The 27171-nt window shown below is 41.4% G+C and overlaps 1 protein-coding gene across 1 annotated transcript; it reads left to right on the forward strand.

Moving 5' to 3' along the window:
* The first annotated feature begins 11 nt into the window (after nucleotides 1-11).
* LOC134409861 (ras-related protein Rab-8B) lies at nucleotides 12-27011 on the forward strand. The gene is made up of 8 exons (XM_063142840.1): nucleotides 12-160; nucleotides 13733-13793; nucleotides 15153-15213; nucleotides 17032-17109; nucleotides 18001-18090; nucleotides 19463-19528; nucleotides 21373-21423; nucleotides 23008-27011. The coding sequence occupies exons 1-8, from the start codon at nucleotides 37-39 to the stop codon at nucleotides 23098-23100; spliced, it is 624 nt and encodes a 207-aa protein (XP_062998910.1). The 5' UTR covers nucleotides 12-36; the 3' UTR covers nucleotides 23101-27011.
* The last annotated feature ends 160 nt before the right edge of the window (nucleotides 27012-27171 follow it).

Consider the following 27171-nt stretch of genomic DNA (forward strand, 5'->3'; position numbering starts at 1 on the left):
GCCCCCCCGGGCTCCCCGCCGCCAGTCCCAGCGAAGATGGCGAAGACCTACGACTATCTCTTCAAGCTGCTGCTCATCGGCGACTCGGGCGTGGGCAAGACCTGCCTGCTCTTCCGCTTCAGCGAGGACGCCTTCAACACCACCTTCATCTCCACCATTGGTGAGGGGAGGCGGCGGCAGCCCGAGGGCCGCCTCAGGCGCGGGGACGTGCCGCTGAGGGGGTGGAGGGTTCGCGGGCCCGCTTTCCCGCCTCAGCGACGAGCCTTGGGGGCCTCGAGAGGGTTATGAGGAGCGGGGCGTTTAGTCGAGGGTTTTTTTTTCCTTCCCTATATCTGCCCCGTTTTCTATGACGGGCAGGAGTCGACACGCGTGTATGCGTGTGTGTGTGTGTGTGTGTGTATCGAGGCGGGGGGCGTCTCGTGACAGGACGCGAGGAGGAGCGCGTGACGGGCCCCCTCTCCCCCCCCAGCCTTTTCCCGTTATCTTGCTGTCGTGAGGCGTTGACGGGCAGGACCTATTTAAATGCAACATTACGAGTGGGGGGCGCGAGCCCTGGGCCCGTGACGTGGCTGTCTTCGCCTGACCTCACCACCCACACCCACCCCCAGGCTTTTCATGGCTTTGTATTGTGGGGGTTTCTGCTGGTGGGGCTTTTTGGAAAGGGGGGGTGCGGAGAGGAGGGTTTTTAAGCCAGACACGTCTTGGCTGAGATGCTCACATTGCAGCCTTGGGGAGGGAGGGTCGGTGGCTGGGTGGGTGGGTTACTTGAATTACTGCCCCATATGACAGGCCAGTACCCATCCTCCGGTCATCCTGCCAAATAGGGAGGATCCCCCTGTTCAGACAGCCCACCCAACCCTGCTACCCTTGTGGTTAGTGTACCCCTAGAAATATTGGGGTGGGGAGAAACCTCCCCCAAATGCTGTATTGAGGATGGCCTGGTCCCAGCTTGGAAGACAGGCACTTGTTCTAGGACTCCTGTTGTTTATAAAGTGCCCGAAATTGCTCTGTGCTGCACAAAATTACAAGTAACGTAAGAGGGGTGTCGTCAGGCTTACAATCCAAGGAAAGGTCGTGCCATGTTATGGAGGGAAAGGAAGAACTAGTGGAAGGAAAGGCTGGGTAAAGAGCTGCCAGTGGTAGTCTGTGGACACTCAGTTTACTTCCCAGTAGCATCCCTCGTTGGTTGGAGTCACTCTTGTCTTGGTAGCCAATGTGGGCAAAAGGGACGCTTGCTATCCGGTGTTGCTTTCCTGAGTGAGTGGTTGCTTGGGGCTGCTGCCCCTTAATCTACTAACGCTGGGGCTGCAGTGCTCATGTTGTCAGTTGTTTACCTGTTCAAGTCCAGTAGAACTTCAGATAGAAGGCATAACATCAGAGGTAGGCATTAGTTCCAAGTCTGGTCTTGCAGAATGTCCAGAGCTGGATGCTAAGAACATAGGATGAGCCCTGCTAGGGCAGACCAAAGGCCTATCTAATGCAGCATCCTGTTTCCCACATTGGCCAATCAGATGCCTATGGGAAGCCCCCCCCCCAAAAAAAGAAAAACAGACACAAGGGCCATAGCTCTCTTCCATTGCTTTTCCCCAATGATTGATACTTAAGAGACATGCTGCCTTTGATTCCTGAGGTAGCTTATAGCCGTTGTGACTAGTAAGCGTTTATAACCTTATCCCCCATGAATTTGTTTAATCCTTTAAAAACCATTTTAAGTTTGTGGCCAACACATCTTATGCTAGCAAATTCCATAGTTTTTAATCTGCCTGTTGCTTCCTTTTGTCCTGAATCTCCCACCATTTAGCTTCATTGGATGACCCCTGGTTCCGCACCATGCATAATTCTATAAACCTGTCATATCCATCCTATTCACCTTTTTTCTAAACTAAACAAAAACAATACGCAAACATTGTAACTCTTCTTCATAAGGGAGTTGCTTCAGCCCCCTAATTCTTTGATTTGTCCCTTTTCCAACTCTAAAATACTCTTTTTGAGGTTTGCCTACCAGAAATGTGCACAATGTTCCTCCGTGGTGGCAGAGGCCTGTTATGCTGGGAGTGAGGCATTGCTATCACATTCCTGAAGGCCTCGTCCACAAACGTCTTCCTCCATATTTCTCCAGGTCACTTACCTTGGGCTCAAGGGAAATCACCATGACATGCCCTCTTCTGTTATCACAGGGTAGGTGGTTCTGATATGGGTACTTCAGGGAGATGGAAGTGTAGTTTCTCAGCTGTTGAGGCACAAGCCCATAGTGGTGATGGCCATTCTAAAAGCTACTTTTTTTTAATTAAGTTGTTAATATTGGGGGGAAGGATATTATAACACTGATATACCACCTTTAGCATTTTAAGGCAGAAGCACCAGAGCACTTAAGCAGTGATAACTGCTGTAGTAATTGGGAGAGCAATTCCATGACCAGAGGTGATAGATTACCATAGATGATAAAAAGGGTAGGAACTCCCTTGTTGAATTTCTGAACAGCCTGTATGGCTTGGTTGCAACTTTTACTATTTCACTTTCGTTCTGAAATAGTAGTGTTTTTCTTCTTATGGGAAACAAATTACTGCTAAGGATTTTTGCACACAGGATTAGCTTTTCTTCTAGGGTCATAGTACAGTTAAATTCTTGTTTACTTTAGTGAACAGCATATTTACTTAGTATTTGATCATGTGTAAATGTCTTGTATTAAATGTTGAAGTTTGTTTGGGTGAAACTGACGGAATGCTCAGATCTACTACACTACACCTGTGTAATCCTGAAATAGTGAAACTTTTTTTTATAGCTGCAGGTCTAGATTTGCTTAAGCAATTTGAATACACACCATTTTCATCTGAAACAAACCATTTCAACAGTAGTTTCTAAAGTGCAATCTCATTGAAATAGAAGCCCATTTAGTGTTGCAGCATTTTAAGGACTGCTTTCTGAAATAGTTAAAACACCAGTTATAACAATTGATACACCCAACAACAGATATCTAAAGCATAATATGATTTTAAAGACTTACCTATTATCAGCAAGCCCAGCCAACCAGAAGCCTCCTTATATTGGGTCAGACTGTTGGTCCCTCTAGCTCAACATTGTCTACACTGACTGGTAGCATCTCACCAGGATTTCAGACAGGGGTCTTTCCTAGCCTGAGCTGGAGATGCCAGAGATTGAACTCGGGGCCTTTTGCCACAGAGCTAAGGCCCTTCCCAAAAAGGAAGTTTTTTTTACCACCCTCCAGAAGCTCAGTGAGTCCATTAGATAAACATACCTAGGGGCAATTCCTAAGAGGGTACTACCATAGAGGCGGCCAGAAATCTGCCTCCCCTTGTTGGTATTTCGGTGAATGATGGCACCCTAAGCAGGCCTGACTCAGCAAACCACCAAGCATGTGGGGAAACAATTGATTCAAGGAAGGGTGTTCCTTTGCTTCTTAAGGAACTGTCGTAGTAACTGGTTGCTAGCTAAATTTTTTGAATGCTGAGTGTATAGAAATTGTCAGGAAATGAGAGGTCACAAGAAAAAGTGCTCAAGCTGGATGTTGTATTATATTAATTAGTAGTAATCTGCAGTAACTAGACTTGAGCAAGTATGTTCATGTGTTCTGAAGCCTACTGATTTTCCCGGCTTTGCTGGTTTACATTACACTTCTGTAAAGTTAGGAATAAATAAGTGTATATGTGCGTGTGTGTGTGTGTGTGTGTGTCCCCTTTTGTGCAGGCTCATAGATGCAAATCATTTCTTGATTTGGAACAAGTGTGTTCTATCGTAACACAGTGGCATAGTTTTCTAGCAGTATTGTAGTTCTGCATCTCTTCTCAATTTCTGATGGTAGCTGCATTAGCAGCCAAACTTGTGTGGATGTATTTTAATCCTATTTAAAAGATGGAGGGCAGTGTGCTCAACTGGTATTTAAGAAAAGTACTGCATTAAACTGTGCCTGGTGTACATTAGTCTTGTTAGAACTCTAGTGTGACAAGAGAGGAAGAGGAAGCATGTGAGCCCAAGGCTTGACACAACTCCTTGTAATGTAAAAGCCATGGTTTGTCATTACAGCTGAATGTAGAGAGTGACCAAGTTCAAGCAACATGTTGCATCATGCCAGGTGCCCGTGGGCGTCATTTGTGCATTGCGCCCAGCTTTCCGTGGCTTCTTGTGTTGTGCAAACCCAGGCAGCAGAGATTGTTTGAGGTTTAGACAACCCTCAAATAACTCCTGACTTAATTTAGGGTTATTTGAGGGTTGTTTAATGGCAAGTTGGGCACCCATGGCCACCATGTAAAGATGGCTGCTGTGGGCGACAAGCACTACGCAACAGCCCCCATGGGTAAATTTAGCCACAGTAAGTTGTCAACATGTGAACAGGCCCAGAAACTCACTTTAAAGCAAGGGTTAGAAACCAAGATCTGCCTGGTCAAGGCACGAGGCTACTTTCCTCTTGCCCAATAGCCTCAAAGTTAGTAATTGATCTGAGTTGCCTGAGGTATGGCGTAGTTCATGCTTTTCTCCTATTCTGCCTTCCACTTTCCTGGCATTTCAAGTTTCATTTTCTGTGTATCTCCTTGCTGCCTTTTTTCTATGCGTCATTCAACAGCAAAATGTGTTTAGAAGGTCACAGCTATGACGTCATGTATGTTCTTACAACTCCACCTGTTTCCCTTATGCTTAATTAATCAGTAGCGAGAATTGACTGTTGTATACTTGTATCTCTGCAAATGTCTGCTTAATGAAAACATCTGACTCAAGCACTTTGCAGCAGGATTCTACCGCTTCCTTGAGTGGAAATTCTTACCCTTACGCAGATCTCATCTAAAAGGGAAGTGAAACTTGACAGGATCACGTTCAGATTCAGCTTGCTTAACAAGTCACTCTATAATTGCATTTAGAACTTTTAAAAGTTGATCAAAGGTTAACACAAATCATGTATAATATACAATCTTGCTTCCACATCTACTGTTATACTAAGAATACAGAGGCACACATGTTTGATTGCTTTTGTCATAGTTCTGGCTTTGGCAGCCTTAATTAATTTATTGCTATGTGATACGTTTTCTGGTAAAATGCATCCATGTTTATAGTAACCTCTCCAGAGGCTGCTAGGTTTCTCTGCTGGCAATAGTATCATAGCTGAATTTGAATAGTTAGCTCCCTTATGGGCTAGGAGGAGTTCAAATTCAATGCAGAAACTTGCTGACTATGAAACAAACTTTGTAATATTTACATTCTTATCCAAGATGATATCAGCATCTGGCAGTGTGTCCTCAAAAGCTGTTGTGTGTCAAATGGCTGGAACAGATTGACTTGTTTTTTTCTTACAGAATTTTTCCTCCTGGGTATCATTTTGTATGGCTCCATTTTGATTAAAAGAAACTCTTGCAATGGAACATCAGCTTTTAACATTTTTCAAAATATAGTTTTGGATGATAATATGAAATAATGTAGTAAAAGCAGTAATGCAGACTTTGTTTTAGAAACTCGAGTTTAATATGATAGTTTCATACTTAGAACAATCCTGAACTGATAATATGTAGTCATCATTTACAGCAAATGTCAAAGTAATTATAGAAAAACATGGCTGTTCTGAACTCATATTTGTTTAAATTTATAGCCATCCCAATCAATAATATAACCCTGAAGATATTATCATGTCTCAAGTTTATTTCTCCAGTTAGAATTACAGCACAACTCTTTGCATATTTACTCAGAAGTAAATCATACTGTGTTCAGCAGAGCTCACTCCCTGGTAACAGTGCTTAGAATTGTGGCCTAAGTGTCTGAAAGATTTATAACTGCCACTTCTGAACTTTTAGTTTGAGCTTCATAAACTTCAGAAAGTGGAGGACAAGCTTCTCAACTATTTTGTCTGTTTGTTTCTTTTTATCAAGTGTTTGTTGAAATATTCATCAGTTTTTGACTTTGTTCGGAGGCAGGTGAGGCAAGTAGTGGCCTTGTCACCATGTGGAACAGACACGATGCGTGATTGACTCCCAGACTGCTGGGGCAGAATCCATTAGCGTCCTTACATGGCCAGCCAGAGCTCCCTTATGTGAGTTCTGCCAACCGGCCCACTTCCAGAAAAGAGTGCCTGCATCACCGTTCCGCAAGCAGTAGGGGCTGCTTGCGGACTAGAACTGGTGGGGCTGGCTGTGTGCGCAAGGGCAGGGTTTGATTCTGGCTCTGGATCAAATATCTGAAGACTTTCTGCATTCTGAAACATCTGAAACTACTTTTCCAGCATAGCCCTGAGAGTGTTGCTTGTTCATTAACCCAATTAATTACTTTGGGCATTCTTATCACTAAAATTACCACCCTTTGAATCTTGGGTATGAGATCCTTTGAAAACATGATGCTAACAATTTAATTAGTCCTTAGAAAGAATATTTCATATGAGGCATTACCCACTCTCCCCACTTCATTGCCCCCAGCAAACCTCCAGTCTATCTATTTCAGGCTTTACGGGTGTGGCAAGAACAGGGGATCCCCTCCCCTCATTTTTCCTGCAGGCCTTCACATCAGTTGGTAGGTGAATGGGATGCTTGAGTAATCAAAAAATGGGTTGTGGGAGGAGGGGGCAGACTAGACAACTTTATTTGCAAGGGCTTATCTTGGTTTCCAGGACTAAAGTATCTTATTCATATAAACAGCTGATCATTCCTATGGTTATTTGTACATGTTAGTATTGCCTTCAGTGTTTACATTTATGGGTGTAACACTGAATTAGGACTCCATATGGTATTGAAGTGCAAACACTGTGACTCCTTGCCTTTGTTTCTGCTTATTGCCAGTTCTGTTGATGAAACGGCTTGGCTTGTATAGGAAAAGCTTTGACACCTTTTGTCTCCCTGCTTGACAGATGTCTGACTGCTTCATCCTCGTCTTTAATTGGCAGATGGAGCTTCCTTAGATGTATGTTTGTCTCCTTTGACTGACATGAAGACAAATGTCTTGTTTAAACATCAATTAACCCTTAATGACTTTAGGCATGAGTACAATTCCTGACTGAATAGCTTTTTCTGAAGAAATGATTGTGAGCCATAAAAAGGCAGCTGCCCCCACCTTTGTTTGTGTGCCTACAATCTGTGCAAACTACCGATTGTGACTTGAAGGCTGGACGCTGTTCTGGTGTGTATTCCTGAAGCAACTTGCTGGGTTTGTGAAAAAACTGTCTTAATTTGATTCTAATCTCAATTCAATCTCTGATTGCAAGCAGACTCCTGTTTCCTGAGGACTAGCAGGGAACATCCTCCAGTTCCCTATTTGTGAAATTCTCTAGTCTAGGCTATAGTTAAATAGCTGTCCTAATACCTCTTTGGCAAATACGTGCTTAGAGCAACAAAAGTGTGATGTTAATTAACGAAGATGCTCTCCGCTGGACTACTTGAGATGCTCCAGCATGTCAATTGCTTCTCTTCTTTCTTTCTTTTTCGATTTCTTCCATCCCCTTAGAAAGGTATCTGAACTGTTAAAGCCTGGATGAGTTTGTTTGCATCACTCTACACATGGTTGCTTTTGTGGCGAACAAGACACTTTCTGGCTGAAGCGCTACCTAGCTGGAGGTAGACTATTCAAAATGTATGGTTTACCTCTAGTGATTTGCATGATAGAACTTCAAAATACATCTGACTATAATTGAGCTTCAATGTCTGGCTGCCTGAGAAATCTTAGCTGGTTACAGTTTATCAAACAGTAAATATGCAATTTCCCCAAAGCAAGGTCTCTGTTAGCCCCTTCTTCCCCTGTTCTGCTATTAACTTTGGACAACTTAATGTTAACTGTGTTGATGTTTGCAAAGATAAGCATAAACATTCATGGGGATTGCATTCTGGAAAAAGAAGTGGGCTGGCTGCATTCTTCCTCAAATCTGCTAAAGAAATGGATTCTTCTTTTCCCTCCCCAGACTTTCTCCTTTTGTATGGCTGGATTCATATTACAGGTGGGGTGGTGCATAAAGATTGCCTTAATGCAGCTGCTTATTGGCTCAGATTTGCTATGTAATAGAACTGCTTTAGGAAAAACTTCAAAAGGAAAAAAATCCTTGATCTTTGTGGGTGGCATGTACGGAACAATGTACCACTGGGACACTTCTGAGGATGATAGATTTTGGGAAAGAAATATTAAGATAGCAATAGCCTATGTGCATCCAGAACCGAATTCCTAGAACAGAGAAATTAGTGCATACAACAAAATGAATTGAGGGAGCTGGGCATTTTGTGAGTCTACTGACAACAGCTGACATAGTTTTGAGAGAGAATTTGGGAGTTTCCTGTGTCAGAGAACACACCAATGGGCTATTCAGCTCTTGGTTTTCTCCCATGCCTATCTTCTAACTAGCAGTCAAGTGTTCTCCAGGCAAATTTGAGGATTGTGGGGAATTTGACACGCAAGATTTCACTTAAATCTTCTAGTATTCTCTTGCAGTAGAATCCAAAGTTGTTGTATTTTGACACAGCAATGAAAAATGGGGTCTTGCTTCTGTGCAATCCCCTGTTGTTGACTTTAGTGGGATTTTAGGGCTGCTTGCAAGAAAACGGATGAGCCAGACAGCTTGTTTAATCTGGCTCTAAATCAGGGTGTCTTGAGGGCTGGGGAGATGGTCTTTCTCTTACTGATACAGATTTTAATCTGATTTATTTAGTGACTGCTCTGAGCTTTACTAAAGAGGCAAGGAAGTGGGGAAACTACCTCTGCAGTGATCCCAAAGCTTGAAAAGGGAAGAGTCTTCAAGTACCTGTGACAGACAGCACATGTCGCCCTGCAAACCACTACTTTCATGAATACTTCTGATGCCTTCTTTAAAGTGAAAATTCATTCACTGCTGAAATAGACTTAGGTTCAATTCCCTCTGTTGGCCATATGAACTTCATATGCTTGCATTCCATACTGCTTATGCAATAGGTTTCTCACAGTGGAATCCTTATACATCTTAATGAGAAGCCATTTGCATGCACGGTTTTCCCTGTACAATGCTTTAACTGTTGGAAGTTCGCTCTTTGACTTACGGTAATGCCTTGTAACAATTGCATGCTTGATAGTTTGAAGAGGCTAACTCTGTAAGCAGTCAGGTTAGTAATTTCCTTCTTAAAGGGACACTGGGAGGCTAAAAATAACTCTTGGCCTTGCTATCATGACAGTTCTACTTGTGGGCAAGCTTTTGGAGGGGGAGGCTTTTGCACATTGCTGTAGCTGCCGAGTTACTTTCTATTTTCCTTTTCCTGTAGCCAGTGGACATGATAACTGACAGTGCAAAAAGAAATGCACTTAATGAAAGTAGGTGACTTTGTGCACATAATAATTAATATTAGATTGCTTACATTTTGGACTTTTCCATTGTCTCAAAACAAGTCTTGGATGCAAAAGGACCTTTTTCTAGTAGGGAGGCCCACAAGTGTGAAGAGCCTGCTCCTTCTGACACTGGAGTTGGAAATTTAAGGCTACTTCAACCATCTTTAATTATAGGGAAATGATTTCCACTTTAGCGTAGTGTTTCAGCATTTTATTCGTGTTAATAATGCCCCTGCTAGATAAGTACTGTGCAGCATGTTCTGAAGGTATTGTTTGAGAATATTCAGTCTGTGGAAAATATCCCATTAAAGGAAATCGGTAAGACTGTACAAAATATCCCTGATCTGGTTCTCAGGCATTGAAGAAGATGCTTAAATAGGTGTATTCTGGAGGGCCTTGATCAAAGGAGAAATATACCTTCAGTGTGTCACCTGTCAGCATCACTGTACTTGTTCCAACCTAGTTAATAAGTCTTAAAGTGCACAAGAATAGAAAATGTGCCTGCCCTCTGACTCCTTATCTATGTATGGCAGGCTTAATTATGGAGTCTTGTATCATAGTATGGCTTTTTTAAAAACAGTTGATTGTGTGGGTCTTCAGCGGTTTGTGGCTGAGAAGCTAGTAAACAGACTAGTTGAATCTTTGGACCCGTGCCGCATATTTGGGGGTGGGTGGATGGTGCTATTAGTGATGACATGGTTCTGTATGCAGACTAGTAAAAAGATTCCCTGTGAAGGCAGTCATAATCTGAGTAACACCATATGTACATGTTTATATATCGTCAGAATGAAAAATAGGATAGAACTACAATGAATGAATTTTGTTTATAATTATGGGGAAATGATTTCCACTTTAGGGTAGTGTTTCAGCATTTTATTCGTGTTAATAATGCCCCTGCTAGATAAGTACTGTGCAGCATGTTCTGAAGGTATTGTTTGAGAATATTCAGTCTGTGGAAAATATCCCATTAAAGGAAATCGGTAAGACTGTACAAAATATCCCTGATCTGGTTCTCAGGCACTGAAGAAGATGCTTAAATAGGTGTGTTCTGGAGGGCCTTGATCAAAGGAGAAATGTACCTTCAGTGTGTCACCTGTCAGCATCACTGTACTTGTTCCAACCTAGTTAATAAGTCTAGGGTCTTGCTATTTACTGTTTTACTCTGTACAGCACCATGTACATTGATGGTGCTATATAAATAATAATAATAATAATTATTATTAAGTGCACAAGAATAGAAAATGTGCCTGCCCTCTGACTCCTTATCTATGTATGGCAGGCTTAATTATGGAGTCTTGTATCATAGTATGGCTTTTTTAAAAACAGTTGATTGTGTGGGTCTTCAGCGGTTTGTGGCTGAGAAGCTAGTAAACAGACTAGTTGAATCTTTGGACCCGTGCCGCATATTTGGGGGTGGGTGGATGGTGCTATTAGTGATGACATGGTTCTGTATGCAGACTAGTAAAAAGATTCCCTGTGAAGGCAGTCATAATCTGAGTAACACCATATGTACATGTTTATATATCGTCAGAATGAAAAATAGGATAGAACTACAATGAATGAATTTTGTTTATATTTGTATTGTGCTTTTTCTATACTCTTGTCTTCTGCAAGGTGTCCGGTCAGTTTTTACCCTGCATTTCAGCCCCAAAGGGACCCCCAAGGCAGACTTCAGATATGCCATGGCCAGTATGGATCAATTTGACCTTCCCAATTGCCCACCCGTTCACTCATCCACATTGTCTATACATCATACTCTCTCCTGTTTTCAGGGATAGCCCTTTTAAATATTGTCTTATTAGTCCAAAAAAGCCACCTGAATATCTCCACAGCTTGGTTTCTTCTTCATTCCTCCAATATCATTTTTAGGAGTTGGTTTATGATGTGGGTATCCCCCTTGTTTGGGAATTAGTAGCCTAACCTTCCTGTCACTGTAGGCTGCCTACCTAGTGAGGAAAAAAATGGAAAAAATCATTCTAGCTGCTGCCTGGCTTAAGCTCTGAACTCTTCTGTGTCACTTTGGGAACTATTTTGTTCACGTTTCATGCAACCTGCTCATCAGGAAGCAGCAGCCAGTCACCAGACTTGCGCTGCTGATGGGTGCAGCAGCTCACCACTTCCTGTTGCTGAAGTGAGGAAACAAAGGAAATGTCGGTGGATGGCTCATTCTAGCCACTCATTAAGAGCCGTAAGCACTTGTAAGACTTTCCATTGTTCCTATGAAAGAAAGAAAAATAAAAACCCCAATAAACCCTCTCTACGTTTCTCAACCTTGAAGAGGAATTTAATCCAGTCTTGCAATTGGTGTGCTATGGCTCACATTCTTATATATAGACCAGGAGAACCTCTTCTGTTGCGTAAAACCTGCTTTTGTATACCAAATGCAGGTTTTAGCATAATCTTATGGGTATCAGCACTTACTGTAGGATGGGATCCTCTCTGTGTGGGCGGAGACATGTTATGAGCAGGGTGTCTCTCTGCTAAACATCCCCAATTTCGTATAAAACACAGTTGAAGTGGGGAGAAGGACAGCTTTATTGATCGAATTACCATCTTGATTACCAGAAGCCACATCAAAGTTTCTATCTGATATTTTTGATTTTTTTAAAAAATCCACCCATTTAGATCTTTCTGCAAAGATTTGGGGCTTTAAACCAATCGAACTAGAATGATGCCAGCCTCTCAGCATCTTCACTTGCAATAGAAAAGATGCATATAGCTTATTTCCTCTGAATTCTGCTAAACCACAAATTCTTATTCCTAGAATTTGATCTCCAGTGCAATTAAATGCAAGCTCCTCTGTGCCCATGACAGGGAAAATTGCACAATGGATTTCAACAGTGAGCATTGTTCTGGACTGTTTGTCAACAAGGGATGACGTAATTGAGGTGGGAGTGGAAGGTCTCCAGCAATGGACTCTGGGTGGGCTTGATTCTGGAGAAAAGCAAGCCAGTTCATGGATAAAATGTCTGCATTCTGGTTCTAGGGAAACAGAACTAAATATTTCCGTTTCGTCTGAGAGAATGGTTGCTGAGAAACTTTATTATTATTTATTAACAATAATTTGGATAATGTGTCATAAGCACTCAAAGTAATTTACATTCCTCAGCAAATATACACACACGTTTATATATACATGTAGCTAAATAAGCTTTAGTGGGCTGGAAATTGTCCTCTCTTGCCCTTACTCTGCCATCATGCATTCTTCTACCTAGAAAAAAAGCAAATCTTTAGGCTTAAAAAGCCTAATTTCTGTAAACCGCCCAGAGAGCCCTGGCTATGGGAGCGGTATATAAGTTTAATAAATAAATAAATATTAAAAAGGAAACGTGCATAATGCTGTACATGGATTTTGTAGCTCTGCAAAATGTTCTGAATACTGACTTAAACAGGACAGGATATAAATCTGCTTCTGCAAAGAAAAAGGTTGGCTTCATAATTAAATGCATACATTAATATTAATTTAAAATATTTCTATATGGCCCTTCATTGGAATTTGATTCCAGAGTGGTTTGCAATAAAATAAGATATAACATGCTAAAACAGACGAGCCACAAAAACAGCAGATTAAAAGAAAGTCGAAAGAGCAATGCCTAAAATGCCCACGTGAATCAAAATGCTTTTGCCAGCACCTAAAAGATAACAATGTTGGTGCCAGTCAAACCTCATGTGTGTGTGTGGGGGGGTGGCATTCGGTAATTAGGACACCCCAGCCAGAAAAGCCTTTGGTCCTGTTGACACCTGCCTTGCCTCTGATGGAGGATGCCCTTTGAGAAAAGCATTAGCAGAGGTCTTAATCTGGGCAGGTTGATGTGAGAGTAGCTGCCCCTTCAGGTAATGCCATAAATAGTTGCCAAAATCCTCAAAACCTTTTCCCTAATACTTTTTTTCAAACTTATCAGTACTTGCTTTAAAAGATTCCTGCACTGAGCAGGGGGTTGGACTCGATGGCCTTATAGGCCCCTTCCAACTCTACTATTCTATAATTCTAAATCTCTGATATATGTTGTTTCCCACTCCACCCCATGCGATACACACTACTACTACATTGAATGAGCTACTCCTTGATTACTGGAAGCCATATTAAGGTATAAACGTTTTATTAAAATGAAAAAAATCAGCCATTTAGAACTTTCTGCAAGGACCTGGGGCTTAAAAACTTTGAAACAGAATGGATGCCAGTCTCTTGCCATGAGCTTATTTCCTCTGAATTCTGCTAAACAACAAGCTGGAGGAGGCAGGGAAGTCGTTCAAGTGGAACTCCACTCATGCTGTCAATCCATACCAGTGTGGGGCTGGGAGTTTCCATTGTAACCATCCAACTTAAGTGGATCGAAGAATGCTAAACCTCAGAGTGGACACCAGCAGAGCTCTCTAAACTCTGCATACCTCTATCGTACCTAATTTTACAGTAAAGCAGCTGCACAGTGTAGACTCCTAATTAGTACGTCTTTCTTTTCCCCAGGAATTGATTTTAAAATCAGAACAATAGAACTAGATGGGAAGAAAATCAAGCTACAGATATGGTAAGTTTCTAAGAATGTAACTTGCCTTTGCAACAAAGACTTCAGGTTCAGTTCACAGAGTACTTATCTCTCTCAGCAAAATTATCCTTGAAGTAATGACTGTCGGCATAGTTACTCATTGCTCAAATCAGTTTCTGTAAACTTGTACTAGAAAAAACAGTAGCAGTTTAAACTACATTTATATGCAAGGCGTATTCATGATTGCATAATGAAGCTCACCTCTTGAGGTTTAGTTAAAGTTCTACATTCAGGTCTCCTGGAGGCTCGTGGTGTATAGATAAGGAGGCGCCTCACAATATAATCTTGAGAGCGAGCATTGTGTACATGTGACTTACGTCATGATTTACTAAAATATTTTATAGCCCTCCTTCCCATTGAAAAATACTCAAGACTACTCATAATTACTAAGCTTAATCGATTTAAAACAGAAATAAAACAAACACAAGAGAGAATTGCTTCACAAAAGGCTGCTTCAGAGCTTAGAAAGCACAATAAAGGAAACTCCACACCGGCGATTTAAGTCACAGTGGCCTGAGTGGCCACGGGATCCATAAAATTTTGGTTATGATCTTAAGCAAATGTTGCTGCAATCTAAAGTTATCAGGGTGGATAAAAATCAATGATGTTATTTTAAAAAAAAAACAACGGATTTTTTTGATTTAAATCGGATTTTTCAAAATTTAAATTGGATTTTTTTAATAAAATGCCTTCTGAGGAAAAATCTATCTAAAGATAGTTTTCTATTTAAGATACATTATAGTCCAAAGGTTATTCATCATGAAATAAGGATTCGTTTTTAATTATGTAGCATGAGGCTGTTTAAATTTTTTGGTAAATGAATTCCATTAATTCATTCAGAGGTTTCTTTAAGATTATTTTTCTCCTTCCAATAAAGTACAGCAGAAAAGTTGTCCAAATATGAATGACTAACCTATTAAACTGGAGATAGTTCACCTCACAATAATTTCATAATTATCTATGATGTGTTTCTAATCGTATAAACAAATCAGTATTTTTTTGATATATAACTTTAAAACTAATCTGAAAAGTTGCTATTCTAAAAATGAAACCTTCATCTGGTTGTAAATATTAAGATTATACCTGCAAGAATGAGTCTTTGGTAACTCTGAGTTGTGTAAAATATAGCAAGGAAGAGTGCACTTTTGAAGGGTGGGGGGAGGTCACATGATTAAATCGAGACTTTCTGACTAGTGATTTAAATTGTGATTTAAATCAAATTGATTTAAATCAAATCCACCCTGAAAGTTACTATTAAATTGAAAATTGAACATTGTTAAAAGTATCAGTATGGTGTGTATTTCAGCACTCTTCGTTTCATGCATATGTTTTGGTTTACAGGGACACTGCAGGACAGGAAAGATTTCGCACAATCACGACCGCATACTACAGAGGAGCCATGGTGAGTGCTCATTTCCAGGCGTGGTTTTGCTGCTGCATTAGCATAAATGTACCAGTATCTTATTTTGAAGTGACGAAGTTCTCACCAGTGCGGTGCAGCCTGCAGTCTTGCTTAGTGAGGGGACCAATCTCAAGTGACTTATTTTTCAAAGTCCTTTTTCTTAAGCAAGTAGAATTTCCAGTACATAAATCTTGAAGAAACTGTAACAATATTGCAGTCGAAGTGGGTCACAGAACAAATTGGCCATCTCACTGGAGAATGAGCAAGTAACTTTTGTACATAAAAACTTGTCAGGAATAGATGCTGGCGGTAAACAGAAGCTGCACACTTGAGACAAACGTATGGAGCCAAGTAGGCTCGATTTGTGGGTGACTCCAGCTGTGGGAAAACTGACAAATAGGTGTAAGTGTGATGTGACAGAGAAGCATCAGACACTGGATAATGTCTGCATTGATACAGAACTGAGGACTGGGTGTGCACGATAAGGGCAGGATGTTGTTGGGGGAGAGGTGAGTTATTAGATAGCTTGGGATTTTATGTCTTGGTTGTCTGTTCATAAAATGAAGACATTGGAAACAGTTTGGAGTTTTTCTTGATTTGTTTGCTAAGAATAAGTTTCCGTGAGCTTTGGGGTAGGGTGGGATAAAAAATAAGTAGGTTACCATACCTAGTTTATACTACCAAGTTTGCTGCCACAAGATGTGGTGACAGCCATGAACTTTAAAGGCTATAAAGGGTTTGTGGAGCATAAGGCTATTCTTGACTACTAGCCATGACTATGTGCTACCTCCATGTTCAAAGGCAGCATGGCTCAGAATACCTGTTGCTAGAGAAGAACAGTGGGAGTGGGCGGTTGCTCTCACTTCCTTTTGTGGGCATCCCAGGGGTATCTTGTTGATCACTGAGGGGAAAATAAGGTGCTGAATTAGAGGTATTTGCCCTGATCCAACATTGGATTGGACTCCATAGCCTTGTAGGTCCCTTCCAACTCTGCTATTCTATGATTCTACGTTTTTCATTAGAATTGCTGGCAATGTAATAGTAATAAGGGAGGTTTCCAGCAAATATGAGGGCTGAAACTTCCGAGGGGAGCGTGCATTGATGTAAAATTCCATTCCAGTGCATGGATGCCTGAAGTATGGAGAATCATAAAACTACTTCTTCCATGATCTCAAGCAAGGCATATTGAACGTAATACACTTTTTTAGGGATGAAATAGTTATATTTTCATAAAATGTCCTGAAGACAGGACCTTTTGTGCAGCAGCAGCCTGCTTGTGGAATTCCCACCCCAGGGAGCTTCGTCTAGTTTCCTCTTTCTTGTCTTTTAGATGACTGGAGACGACAACATTGTTCCACCAAGCTTTCAATAATTAATGTTGCTCTCTGTTTTTATGATTAATCCCTGGTTTTATTGTAGTTTATGTATTTGTTCATCGTCTTGAACACTTCGGTGAACAGAGAGCAATCCAAAAATATTCCAAATAAATACACTGAATTAAATCTATCCTCTCTAATAACTATTCTGAAAGACTCAGTGAAGAAACATGTAACACTTCAGAACAATGAATCTAGAATTTAATAAATTCAAGAATTTATCTTGGAAAGATAGGCTACTGCAATGCTGTCTAAGTTTATTTTACCCCATTAAGTCAAACTAAACAAATGGGGGTAGGGGGCAGAATATGGAGAGCATAGTAGAAACAGCCCCACCTTTTCTTCCCTACTGGTATGTCTGTCCAACTTTCTGGGATGGTTACAACAGTAATTCTGTGGGGAATAACATGTACATGACTGACAGCCACTCTGTTTTCTCTAGGGAATAATGCTGGTATATGATATCACAAATGAAAAGTCTTTTGACAACATTAAAAACTGGATAAGGAACATAGAAGAGGTAGGTATATATAAGGGAATAATTACCTTGACCAATGGTGGGATCCAAGGTCCGCAGCTAGCCCCATAGATGGTCCAGGCTGATATTTCACGCGCCATTGCATTCTTCCTGGGGGGCAGTGGATGTAAGCTCCCAAAGCCCTTCTTCCTCTGGTCAGTGGATGGGGCCAGAACACGCCTCTCCTTATTTCTGCAGTCCCAGGGCAGCTTTCAAGATGCATTCCTCTTTCCTGTCATCTAGGATGAGCAGAAAGAAGGCCAGCTCATCAGTGAAAACAGAAGTGTAGTGGAAGGTGCATGAGTCTTTATTCTGCCCAGCTATACAAGAACTGTATCAGTGCAAGCACCAAAGGTTTTTCATTAGGAGGAAAACTACAAAAGTGAACTTAAAATAATACAGAATTCGGCAACAGTTATCAGAACAGGGCAGGATCTACACTACTGCTTTAAAACGGTTTATAACAGTAGTGAGAACTGTTGGGGCCCAGAACACACTCCATATACAGTTTTTAATCTGTTTTCAATATGTCATATCCTGCTTGGTGTAGATCTGGCCCAGGTCTGTCTAGAATAGCCCCTGTACTTATTTCTGTGGTTGATCATGTGGATGTTGGTCTGTCGTTCACTTCCACTCTCACAATAAGACCGGTGCTTTTAGAGATGTGTTAATTAGAAGATCCTTTATGCACAAGATCTTATCCTGAGGTTGTTATCTTCTGAAATAATTAAAGATGTGTGAAGTAGGTAATATCATGCTACACCTCCCCCTCCCCCCCCCATTAATGTGTTGCTTCAAAAAAGTCTTGATTCCTGTTTTATCTTAAGCATCACAATTGCGTTTGAACTCATTTTGTGTCACGGCCATTCTTAACAAGCCTTTCTTTCCCCGCAGCATGCATCTTCAGATGTAGAAAGAATGATCCTGGGTAATAAATGTGATATGAATGAGAAAAGGCAAGTTTCGAAAGAAAAGGGAGAAAAGGTAAACCTTGCCAAATTAACAATTCTTTGGATATGATTTGAACTTTCTTTATATCCTTTCTTTCTTGCGTCATTTTTTAAAATTTGAAACAGTGATAATTAAGCATTCTTAATGCATTCTAATGCCCTGATTTCTGTGTTCATCTGGGGATAGTCTCTGATTTGGGTGAGACAGAGTATCTCAGAACTAACATTATTAGGATGATATGATCACAGTGGGACTGCAGACCTTAATTTGCTCATTGTTAAAATCGTCAGCTACAACAATTTAAAACAGAGATTAAAATTTACCTAAGGTTGGGCAGTGAGACTGACAAACAAAAGGTTCATGGCATAGAACTTGTGCAAACGCTGTTACCATGCAGGTTGGAAAGCCATGGGAGACATGCTAGCACTCTTCAAATACTTAAAAGGTTGTCACACAGAGGAGGGCCGGGATCTCTTCTCGATCCTCCCAGAGTGCAGGACACGGGCTCAATTTAAAGGAAGCCAGATTCCAGTTGGACATCAGGAAAAACTTCCTGACTGTTAGAGCAGTACAACAATGGAATCAGTTACCTAGGGAGGTTGTGGGCTCTCCCACACTAGAGGCATTCAAGAGGCAGCTGGACAACCATCTGTCAGGGATGCTTTAGGGTGGATTCCTGCATTGAGCAGGGGGTTGGACTCGATGGCCTTGTAGGCCCCTTCCAACTCTGCTATTCTGTGATTCTAGTTTGTAAGGAGATGGAGGATTGTAAATGTGCAAGTAAATGGGTGCAAGAAGGTAAGTTTACTGATGCCTTGAATCGGCTCAGTGCCTTGAGTTTTTACAATTGCTTTCAGAAAAACTCAGGTAATTTCCAGTTTAATCCAACGTGGGTTTTCTAGAGCTCACACATCTCTAATAAAATGTCTAGCTAGTTAAAGCCACTACCACCAGAAGTACAAAAGGTGACCATTAATATAGTGTGTGGTAAGTCTTGAATTTTAAACTACGTACTTAAACCAGAAAAACAGTGGAGAGCATCCGAATATAGGGGCTGGAATCCAAAGGACCTATGACACTTTCCATGCGCCTGGGGGGGGGGTCTTCATCCCCACCATTCCTAGTGCAGTCCATCCCTGGCCCCAAAGGTTGGGGGAATGCCAGAGTGAAATCCCAAGAGTTGTCAGGACCTGCTCCCAAACAGAAAACAGGTCAACACACACTCCATGCATGTGGAAGTGCTTGGGCCGCCTGGGATCCGAGGGGAAAAATGTAATAGCTGGAGGGCAATAGAAGCGGTTTTGACCTTGCCATAAACCCCGCTTGCAGTTTTTTTTATCAAACTGACTACCTATTGGCAATTGACTTTTTAAATGCTTATGATCACCTTTTAATCCTCTTGCAGCTAGCAATTGATTATGGAATCAAATTTCTGGAGACAAGTGCAAAATCGAGCATAAATGTGGAAGAGGTAAGAGTTATTTGAATTGCTAGCAACCTGTTGGTCACCTGGAAGTCAAAATAGGCATTTAGGAGGTGTATCTTCATTTTAAGGTGCGCTCAACAATGTCCTGATTTTACAAAGGCAGTCAAAGGAGGTTGCTGTGGGGAGATGAGGGGAGCAGCCGCTTCTCTCACACAAGCAGCAGGAGCTCTTCTTGCCTCTTGCCCAATGACTGTGGAAGCATCACAAAAGTATGGAGAGAGAGATCACAATGGTAGATCACATGCTTTGCATGCATAAGGTCCCAGGTTCAGAAATCGAGAGAGATGACAAAGACTCCACCACCATCCCAACTCTTTTTTTCTGCATGTAATCCTGGAGAGTAGCTGCCAGTCAGAGTAGACAGTACTGTGCTAAATGGACCAGTAACGTGACCTGGAATATGGCTTCCTGTGTCCTATATAGGGCAGCGAAGGGTAACCTCTGGGCCGTGGGCCTAATCTGGCCTATGCTATGGCTCCATCCAGCCCGTGGAGGATTGATCCCCTTCTGCAGGCCCCACCCCGTCCTCATCAAGTCCTGCCCTTGTGGGGGGAGGAATCCCCGTATTATGTCTGATCTGGAAATTAGCTGAGCATCCCCCTCAGGAGTTGGCTTCTGCATGTCCTGGCCAAGTCCTTTCTCATGCTGTGAGCACCCTGATCAGGAAGGAGCAGCTGGGCTCAGTTTTAGCATGCAGGAGCCATTTCCTTCAAGTCCTGGCTGAATCCTTTCCTGAGCTGATTGGGATGCAGGTGACATGAGAAAGAGTTGCCCTGGCCTGCCAGGCTTGGTCCAGGAGGCAATCTGCCCCCTGGACCAAAAGAAGTTGCTCCCTGCTGATACACGGACTGTGCTGCAGTTTTCCTTCTCCAAAGCCTGGTGCATAGTGAAAGAAGATCTTGCCCTTTGCCCAGATTCTCCGCATATGCCAGAAAACCCAAGGGAAGAGCTCAGTTTTGTTTCACTTTGTGTTTTGTTCTGCAGAAGGCAGCTCTAACATGAGACTTTTGCAGGGCTTCTGCCTTCTGCAAAGCACGATAAGCCCTCTTGCTTTTCCTGCACTCCCTGCAACTCTCAGAATGAGGTGAGGGGTGGGAGGGGTCAACACTATGGGCTTCAGATACACCAGGGGCTATCAGGTGTTGTTGATGATTTACAATGGGAAATGGTGACTCCTGTAGCATGAAACATTTTGCCCCTGTAGGGGTCTGTTAAAGTGTACATTAGTCATTGTCTGTATATGGCAACATTTTTTCTTGACAAAATTGGAGCCTTGTAATAGCTCTGCATTTTCTTAAGATCTTAGTGGGGATGTAGGAAACTGGTGACAGCCTTGCCTTGATCTCTGCCTCTTTTTAGAATATTTAACTCCTTAATCAGTTAGCTCTGAACTGTTAAGACACCAGTTGACCAAAGTAATAAAAATATAACCTTAATATGCAGTGAGGGTGCATCAAAACTGTTGGAATAATATATTGGCTACCCATTCCTCCCTGCCTATACCCCTGCCTTTCAGACGTGCACTTGAGACAGATTTCTGGAGTTCTTTCCTGCCATCTGAACATCAGTGAGATGGGATAAATTGCTCAGGAAGGGCATTGTTTGAACCAGGGACATAGTCTTAAGCAGGAGCTGCTTGGAAGAAGTCATGAAAATGGCACTACCATTCTAAGGCCTGCTTAGGTATTGGGTGCCCAGATTCCGAGGGGTCTTTTACTCCTGAAAAGTAATTTATTGCAGTTCTCCTAAAAACAGTTCACCCTGCACTCCAGCTGCCTAGCTCATCGATCATGTCACATTTGTTTGATAACTCTTTTTCTTGGTTCTAGGCTTTCTTCACTCTTGCACGAGATATTATGACAAAACTCAACAGAAAAATGGTTGGTTTCTCTTGTTATCTGAATGTCATGCTTGATCTATCTTGTATGCTATGCAGGAACTGCAGGTTTTGCGTTAGTAGCCAGTCAGTATTTTGTACTCAGCAGCAAACCCATCTCTTCTCCAAGGGAATGGGGGGTCTTGTCTCTAACGTTATGCTGAGCTTTGGAAGCATTTGGGGATATTTGTGAAGCTGAGCCCAACAGTGATCAGCCCCCTTCTCCCCAGCTCATTGGATGGAGGGGTTCCATCCTTGTTGGGCTCAGCTTCAATCAGGGGAGAAGGATGCGTGCTTTAGACTGGTGAGCAAATTTTTGGATCTTTGAATACGCATAACAAGAAGGCCCTTCAGCCTTCTAACACTGAAACATTTAACCTTCATGTTTCAATAGAAGAACAGGGAACTGGAATAAACATTATGGCACAAAACATACCAAAACAAGCAATTGTTACCATTGTCTGAACTGAAATGCACTTTTTGAACAAATTATGCAGTTTCACCAATGGGAATGCAGAGGTTACCATTCCTTCTCATATGCTCAAAAGCAACATTCTGCACTGTTTCTTCTCAAGTTATGAGGCCCTCTGCCAAGTAGTCTGCAAAACTCATAACTGGCCCATAATGCTGGCAGAATTTATCTGGGTTGTTGTGGGAGGACTTCCCCCACCTCCACCCATGGGCATTTGTCCCTCAAAGATGCAAGTAAAGGAGGATCAGAGAGTCCAACTTGCCGACCTCCCAAGTATGTTCTGCAAAATTTATTTATTTATTTTATTGCATTTTTATACTGCCCAATAGCTGAAGCTCTCTGGGCGGTACACAAAAATTGAAACCATTCAAAGTATAAAACAAACAGTATAAAAAGCATGATACAAAACACAATACAAAAGCACAACCAGGATAAAATTAGCAGCAGTGCAGAAATACAAATTTAAAACAGCAAAGTTAAAATTGAATTCATAGGCTGTTAAAATGCTGAGAGAATAAAAAGGTCTTTACCTGGCATCTGAAAGAATATAGTGCAGGTGCCAGGCGAACCTCCTTTGGTGCATATCTTACATGTGGCTGATGCATCAGATATTACAAGTGCCAGTGGGTTCACATTTGTATTTCTAAGATGCAAGCTGAGCAGCACATTGTGAAGTAGCCTTCATTTCCTTCAGTTGAATAGGAATTCTGTGCTGTATCAGTTTGCCTTTTTTCATGGGAATTTGTGCACATTGCTTCATAAAATGCCTTACTATGACCCTAGTCTCCCCACAGAGCTTTTCTAATTTGTCCGTTTAGACAATTGGACCTAGAAGTAGCCTTGCCAGTAGGAAGCTGTCTGAGACAGTCATTTTTGGGGTGGTAGTAGGGGGCTGCAAAGTAGAAGGTGCAAATCTGAACTCCTGCGCAATCCGGAAGGAAGTTCTCCCGGCCACATCTTCCTGAAATGCATGGGAGATGGCAGGACCACAAAAGTGGTCTGTTAATTTAGAAAAGACTAGCTCACCAGAAGAACCTGCCGGATTGTGCCCTCTGTGTGTTCATTCATAATAATGCAACTTGAATCTCTCTCTTTTTTCCTTGTGTGTCTCCTTAGAACGACAACAGTTCATCAGGTCCAAGTGGGCCAGTGAAAATAACAGAAAACAGATCAAAGAAGAGCAGCTTCTTTCGATGCACGCTGCTTTGATGAACTCCTAATAATAGACTGCAGCATACCTAGAAAAAAAAACCCTTTTCCTGCTTCTCTGAAAGCACAGGCTCACCCAGCCTCAGAGCTGTTATCACCAGGCTGCTGCTGAGAGCTCTGTTTGAACGTAGAGTGTGCTAAACCAAGAGAGAATGGATTTTGGTTCACTCTGCTTCTCGACATGTCGGGCTCCCTCCTCTCAAATATGGAAGCCATGAAGTTGAGAGAGAGAGAGACACGTGCAGGAGCTAAATCTTCTTTCTTCATCACTTTGTTTCACTGCCTGCTTCAAAAGCTGCTAAGTTTTTCTTTGCACATCTGTACTAGCCTTTTGTTGCCTGTTAGAGCATAGTCTTACACTTCTATTTGCACAGCTTTTGGGGGGCCAGGTAAGCGTTCCTGAGCAAATTTTTGTGCTACCTGCCCATCACCTGTAACATTAAAGGATCATACTAGATCCACTAAAGATATAGGGCACAGCCCACCACAGTGCAACACCCATGCTCCAAGAATTTCCATAGGGTCAATAGAAGGCTACCTGCAATTATGTATGGGCAGCATATAGACCCATTAGAGCTGTGCATACCTCCCATTTTCCCAGCCAGCTGCCCTCCCCGTATCCAGTTCAAGTTAGTTATGCTCTGGAACATGAATTGTTCTGTTTGAAGGTAAGAAGGGGAGATGGGGAGGTGTGCATGGATCTCCCGCTAACCCTGTGGTTCATCATGCTGCCTGTGTAGACAGAGAGAAGGGGGAAATGGCTCAGGGCCCTGTGGGGATTTGATGTGCATATACGTTGTACACGTGGTGGTCTGGCATATGCCCCTAGTATGTTTTGCAGACATGCAAGTATGTCTGCAATATAAATGTGGTTTCATGACGTGATGGAAAGCTTAATACCTCAGGCACTTAAAATCTCCATTTGGGTTATCATTACCAATTTGTTTAACTAATAACACAAATATCTTTTGACTTTTTCTGAATGTAGGTTGTTGCCTTTCTGCTCTTGTGTACAGAAAATGCCCCCTAATGGCTTATGACATCTTTTCTTTCATTAATCCAGCTCAGTTATTACTTCTATTTCTTCCTATATTCTGTTGAAGGCAGACCTTCTGACATCTGTGTTATTAAGTGCAGCAATTGTTTCTTGAGTATAAAGCTTTATGGTTACTGTTTCAGCCTGTTGAATATTGAAAGAGAAGCTGCACATAGCATGTGTGATTGGCCCCTATAGTTTTCAGATGCTTTCAGTAAGGAAAATGCTTTACAAAAAGCAGTCGCTTTCTTGCTGAAAATGACCATTTTTTAATCTTGAGGCAACTGATGTTAGTCCAGAAGTTTAGAACAGATTGAAACTTAGCTGCCTTTCTCACTTAGCTGGGACTTCCCATGTGTAGTCTATTACACCACTATTTAAAATTTTCATAAAGTGTTGGTTGACTATAAAATGGGTGCTTTAGTTTTTTTGATGTGCCAAACATGGACCTCTTTAAGCTATAACTCCTAACACAGCACCACCTCAACCTTGATGGCACCCTGCCCTGTTAGCTGCCGTTCCGAAGCGTGCTCCATAAGTTAGCCAAGTAAGCACACCCTTTGATTTCATTTTTGGAGTGTCACATGTTGACATTAATGTCATTATAGCTGTATTTTGCATCTTTGGAGGTAAAACAGGTTGGTCTTTGGCAGTCAGCCAAGAGCAATTTATTTGTTTTTCTCCTGGGCAAGTTAGAAAAAAAATTAATATAGTGGAGTTGTGAATTTGGGCACTCCTTTTCCCTTCTGTGACCCTAAGAATATTACTCTGATTACCTCTTGGATTGCCTCCATCTAGTTTGATGGATTGAAAGAGTAGTGTCTGGCGGTAATATTAAACAGCAAAACACAAGTATGCCTGATAGCTCTGGGTCTCACACTTGAACTAAAGCATTCTAATTTTATAACAAAAGTGCTTTCTTTAGGGCAAGTGTGACTATACTCATGATGAATGTCCCTCTTTTTATCATCTCTGACTTATTTGTATTGTAAGCTATATCTCAGGGGGTTGTCTGCAAGCCAAAACTGACAAGTTCTGTGGCTCCCTTCTGCATATTTTCTTTGCTTATGTTGCTTCTTTGTCGTAATTGTACTTCACCTCTTGGTTCTATGTACGAACATTTCATCTCTGTGAACTTCCCTTTGAGAGAGCCTGTAACTAGTTGAATCGATATAAAGTGCTTCTTGAAGCAGCAGCAAATTGGGGTATCTACTCTGTTCGTTTTATTAAAAAAAAATCTTGCTATTTTCTTACTTCTAGCTGTGCTAAAATGTACATAATTTGAGTAAGACCATAGGAAATTCACTTTAAGCTTTGGTATAAGGTTGCCACACACAGTTCACTTTCTTTTATAGTGTTAACGTTTAGTTTTTCTTGTCAAAGGATTAGTGACAGAATTGTCTGTTCCCTGCTGAAGTTTTGAAAACATTTGTTTCATGTGGAAACTACTTTAGTCTTAAAGAAAAAAAAAATGATGTAGCCTGTGCAGCTGTATGAAGTGCTGTGGCTGCACCTGAAACTTTTTCATAATGTTTGATTTTAGACCTTTTTTCTACAAATAGTATGCCTTGTCAAACTGAGATGTGCTGTATCTTACTGTGCAAATACTTTCCTAGACAAAACAAGTCTTTTGTAGAATGGTAACTCTGCAGAAGACTATAATCTCAGATGTTTGGCCTTTAAAACACAGCATTGCTAGCTAATAGTTAAGATTCCAAAATTTGTCCATTCTGCAAGATACAACAAATTTGGCTTTGCTCTACAGACCTCATTCAGGGATTTTTGGTTTTCTTGAAAAAGGACGTTCCTTGATGCTTTTTCAGAAGCCAGAGAAGCAACATTCTTTTCCTTCTCTCCTCAAGTCTCTAGTTCTCTACTGACTTTCTAAATGAGAGAATGCAAATTTCAAAATATGCAATCTGTGCTTAGCTAAACCGATCAATCCATCAAAGCCTTGCTGTCTCCTTGAGCTGGATTTTTTTATAGCTTAAACATGCTTGGTTTTAAATTTTGCACATCTGTTTACAAATTTGGTCTCCTGTGTTGCATATGAAATATCACAATCCTTTATTTAACTTGGCATTCTTTCTGTACAATATGTGTAAAATACTTGCCAGTTTGGGGGGAGGAAGTGTAGGTTCTTAATACACACACGGGGGGAGGGGGTGGCATTTACCTGTCCCAAATGCATCCCCACTTCTCACGTTCAGATTTGAAACAGCAAAGTCTGCTACTTCTGCTAGCCAAAATGGATGTTGTATTATGTCAACTGTTTGGTGGTTAACAGCTTGAAAGGCTTGTGACAGTAGATAATATGTGCAAATGTTTTTTTGGCAACTGAAAATGCCTGATTGGAATGAGTGCTTTTTTTTGTAAGGCTAAAGATTAAAGTGGCTATTGATCAGTCTCTGATTGTGTGTTGCCACATTCTAAATCTATAGTTTATATTTCAAAATACATGTAAACACAGGATTTCTTAAACACAGTGTTTCCTGGGTTCTGGAGAATGTGTAGTGCATTCCTATGGCCTTACATTTTTTTTTCCTGTGCAAATGACATTTCCCTCCCTTGGGCTTATTTTAATGCAATATACTAAATTCTGAAAAATAAAGCATGATCCAAAATAGCCTAATTTTTACATACAATTATTCCACCATGTGTGAAGCACAGCACAACTTATCACTGCTCCAAGGGCATAAGGTGAAACAGCTCCTGCAGATAATGTGGACTTGTCATGTGGTTAACTTGTAAACCTGATCATTAATTGTGTACTGATACTCTGTAAAAAGACAAAAGGGGGGAAAGGGGTGTTATTTCAAGTGAACTCTTTTATAACTATGTGCGTCTCAAATAAAATTACATAATTAAGTGTTCAGTTTTTGTGTGAAATATACCATGTGATCAGACAAGTTCTGTAGAGCCTTATAATGCCGGCTGGAGCACATTGTTGGAATAAGAAGAGCTATAAGGTAAGAGACTATCGTTTCCTGTAACTGATAGAACACTCATCCCTTGCATAATGAAGAGAATAGCTA

The sequence above is a fragment of the Elgaria multicarinata genome, chromosome 16 (genome assembly GCF_023053635.1).
Source record: "Elgaria multicarinata webbii isolate HBS135686 ecotype San Diego chromosome 16, rElgMul1.1.pri, whole genome shotgun sequence".
In the NCBI taxonomy this organism is placed as follows: Eukaryota; Metazoa; Chordata; class Lepidosauria; order Squamata; family Anguidae; genus Elgaria; species Elgaria multicarinata.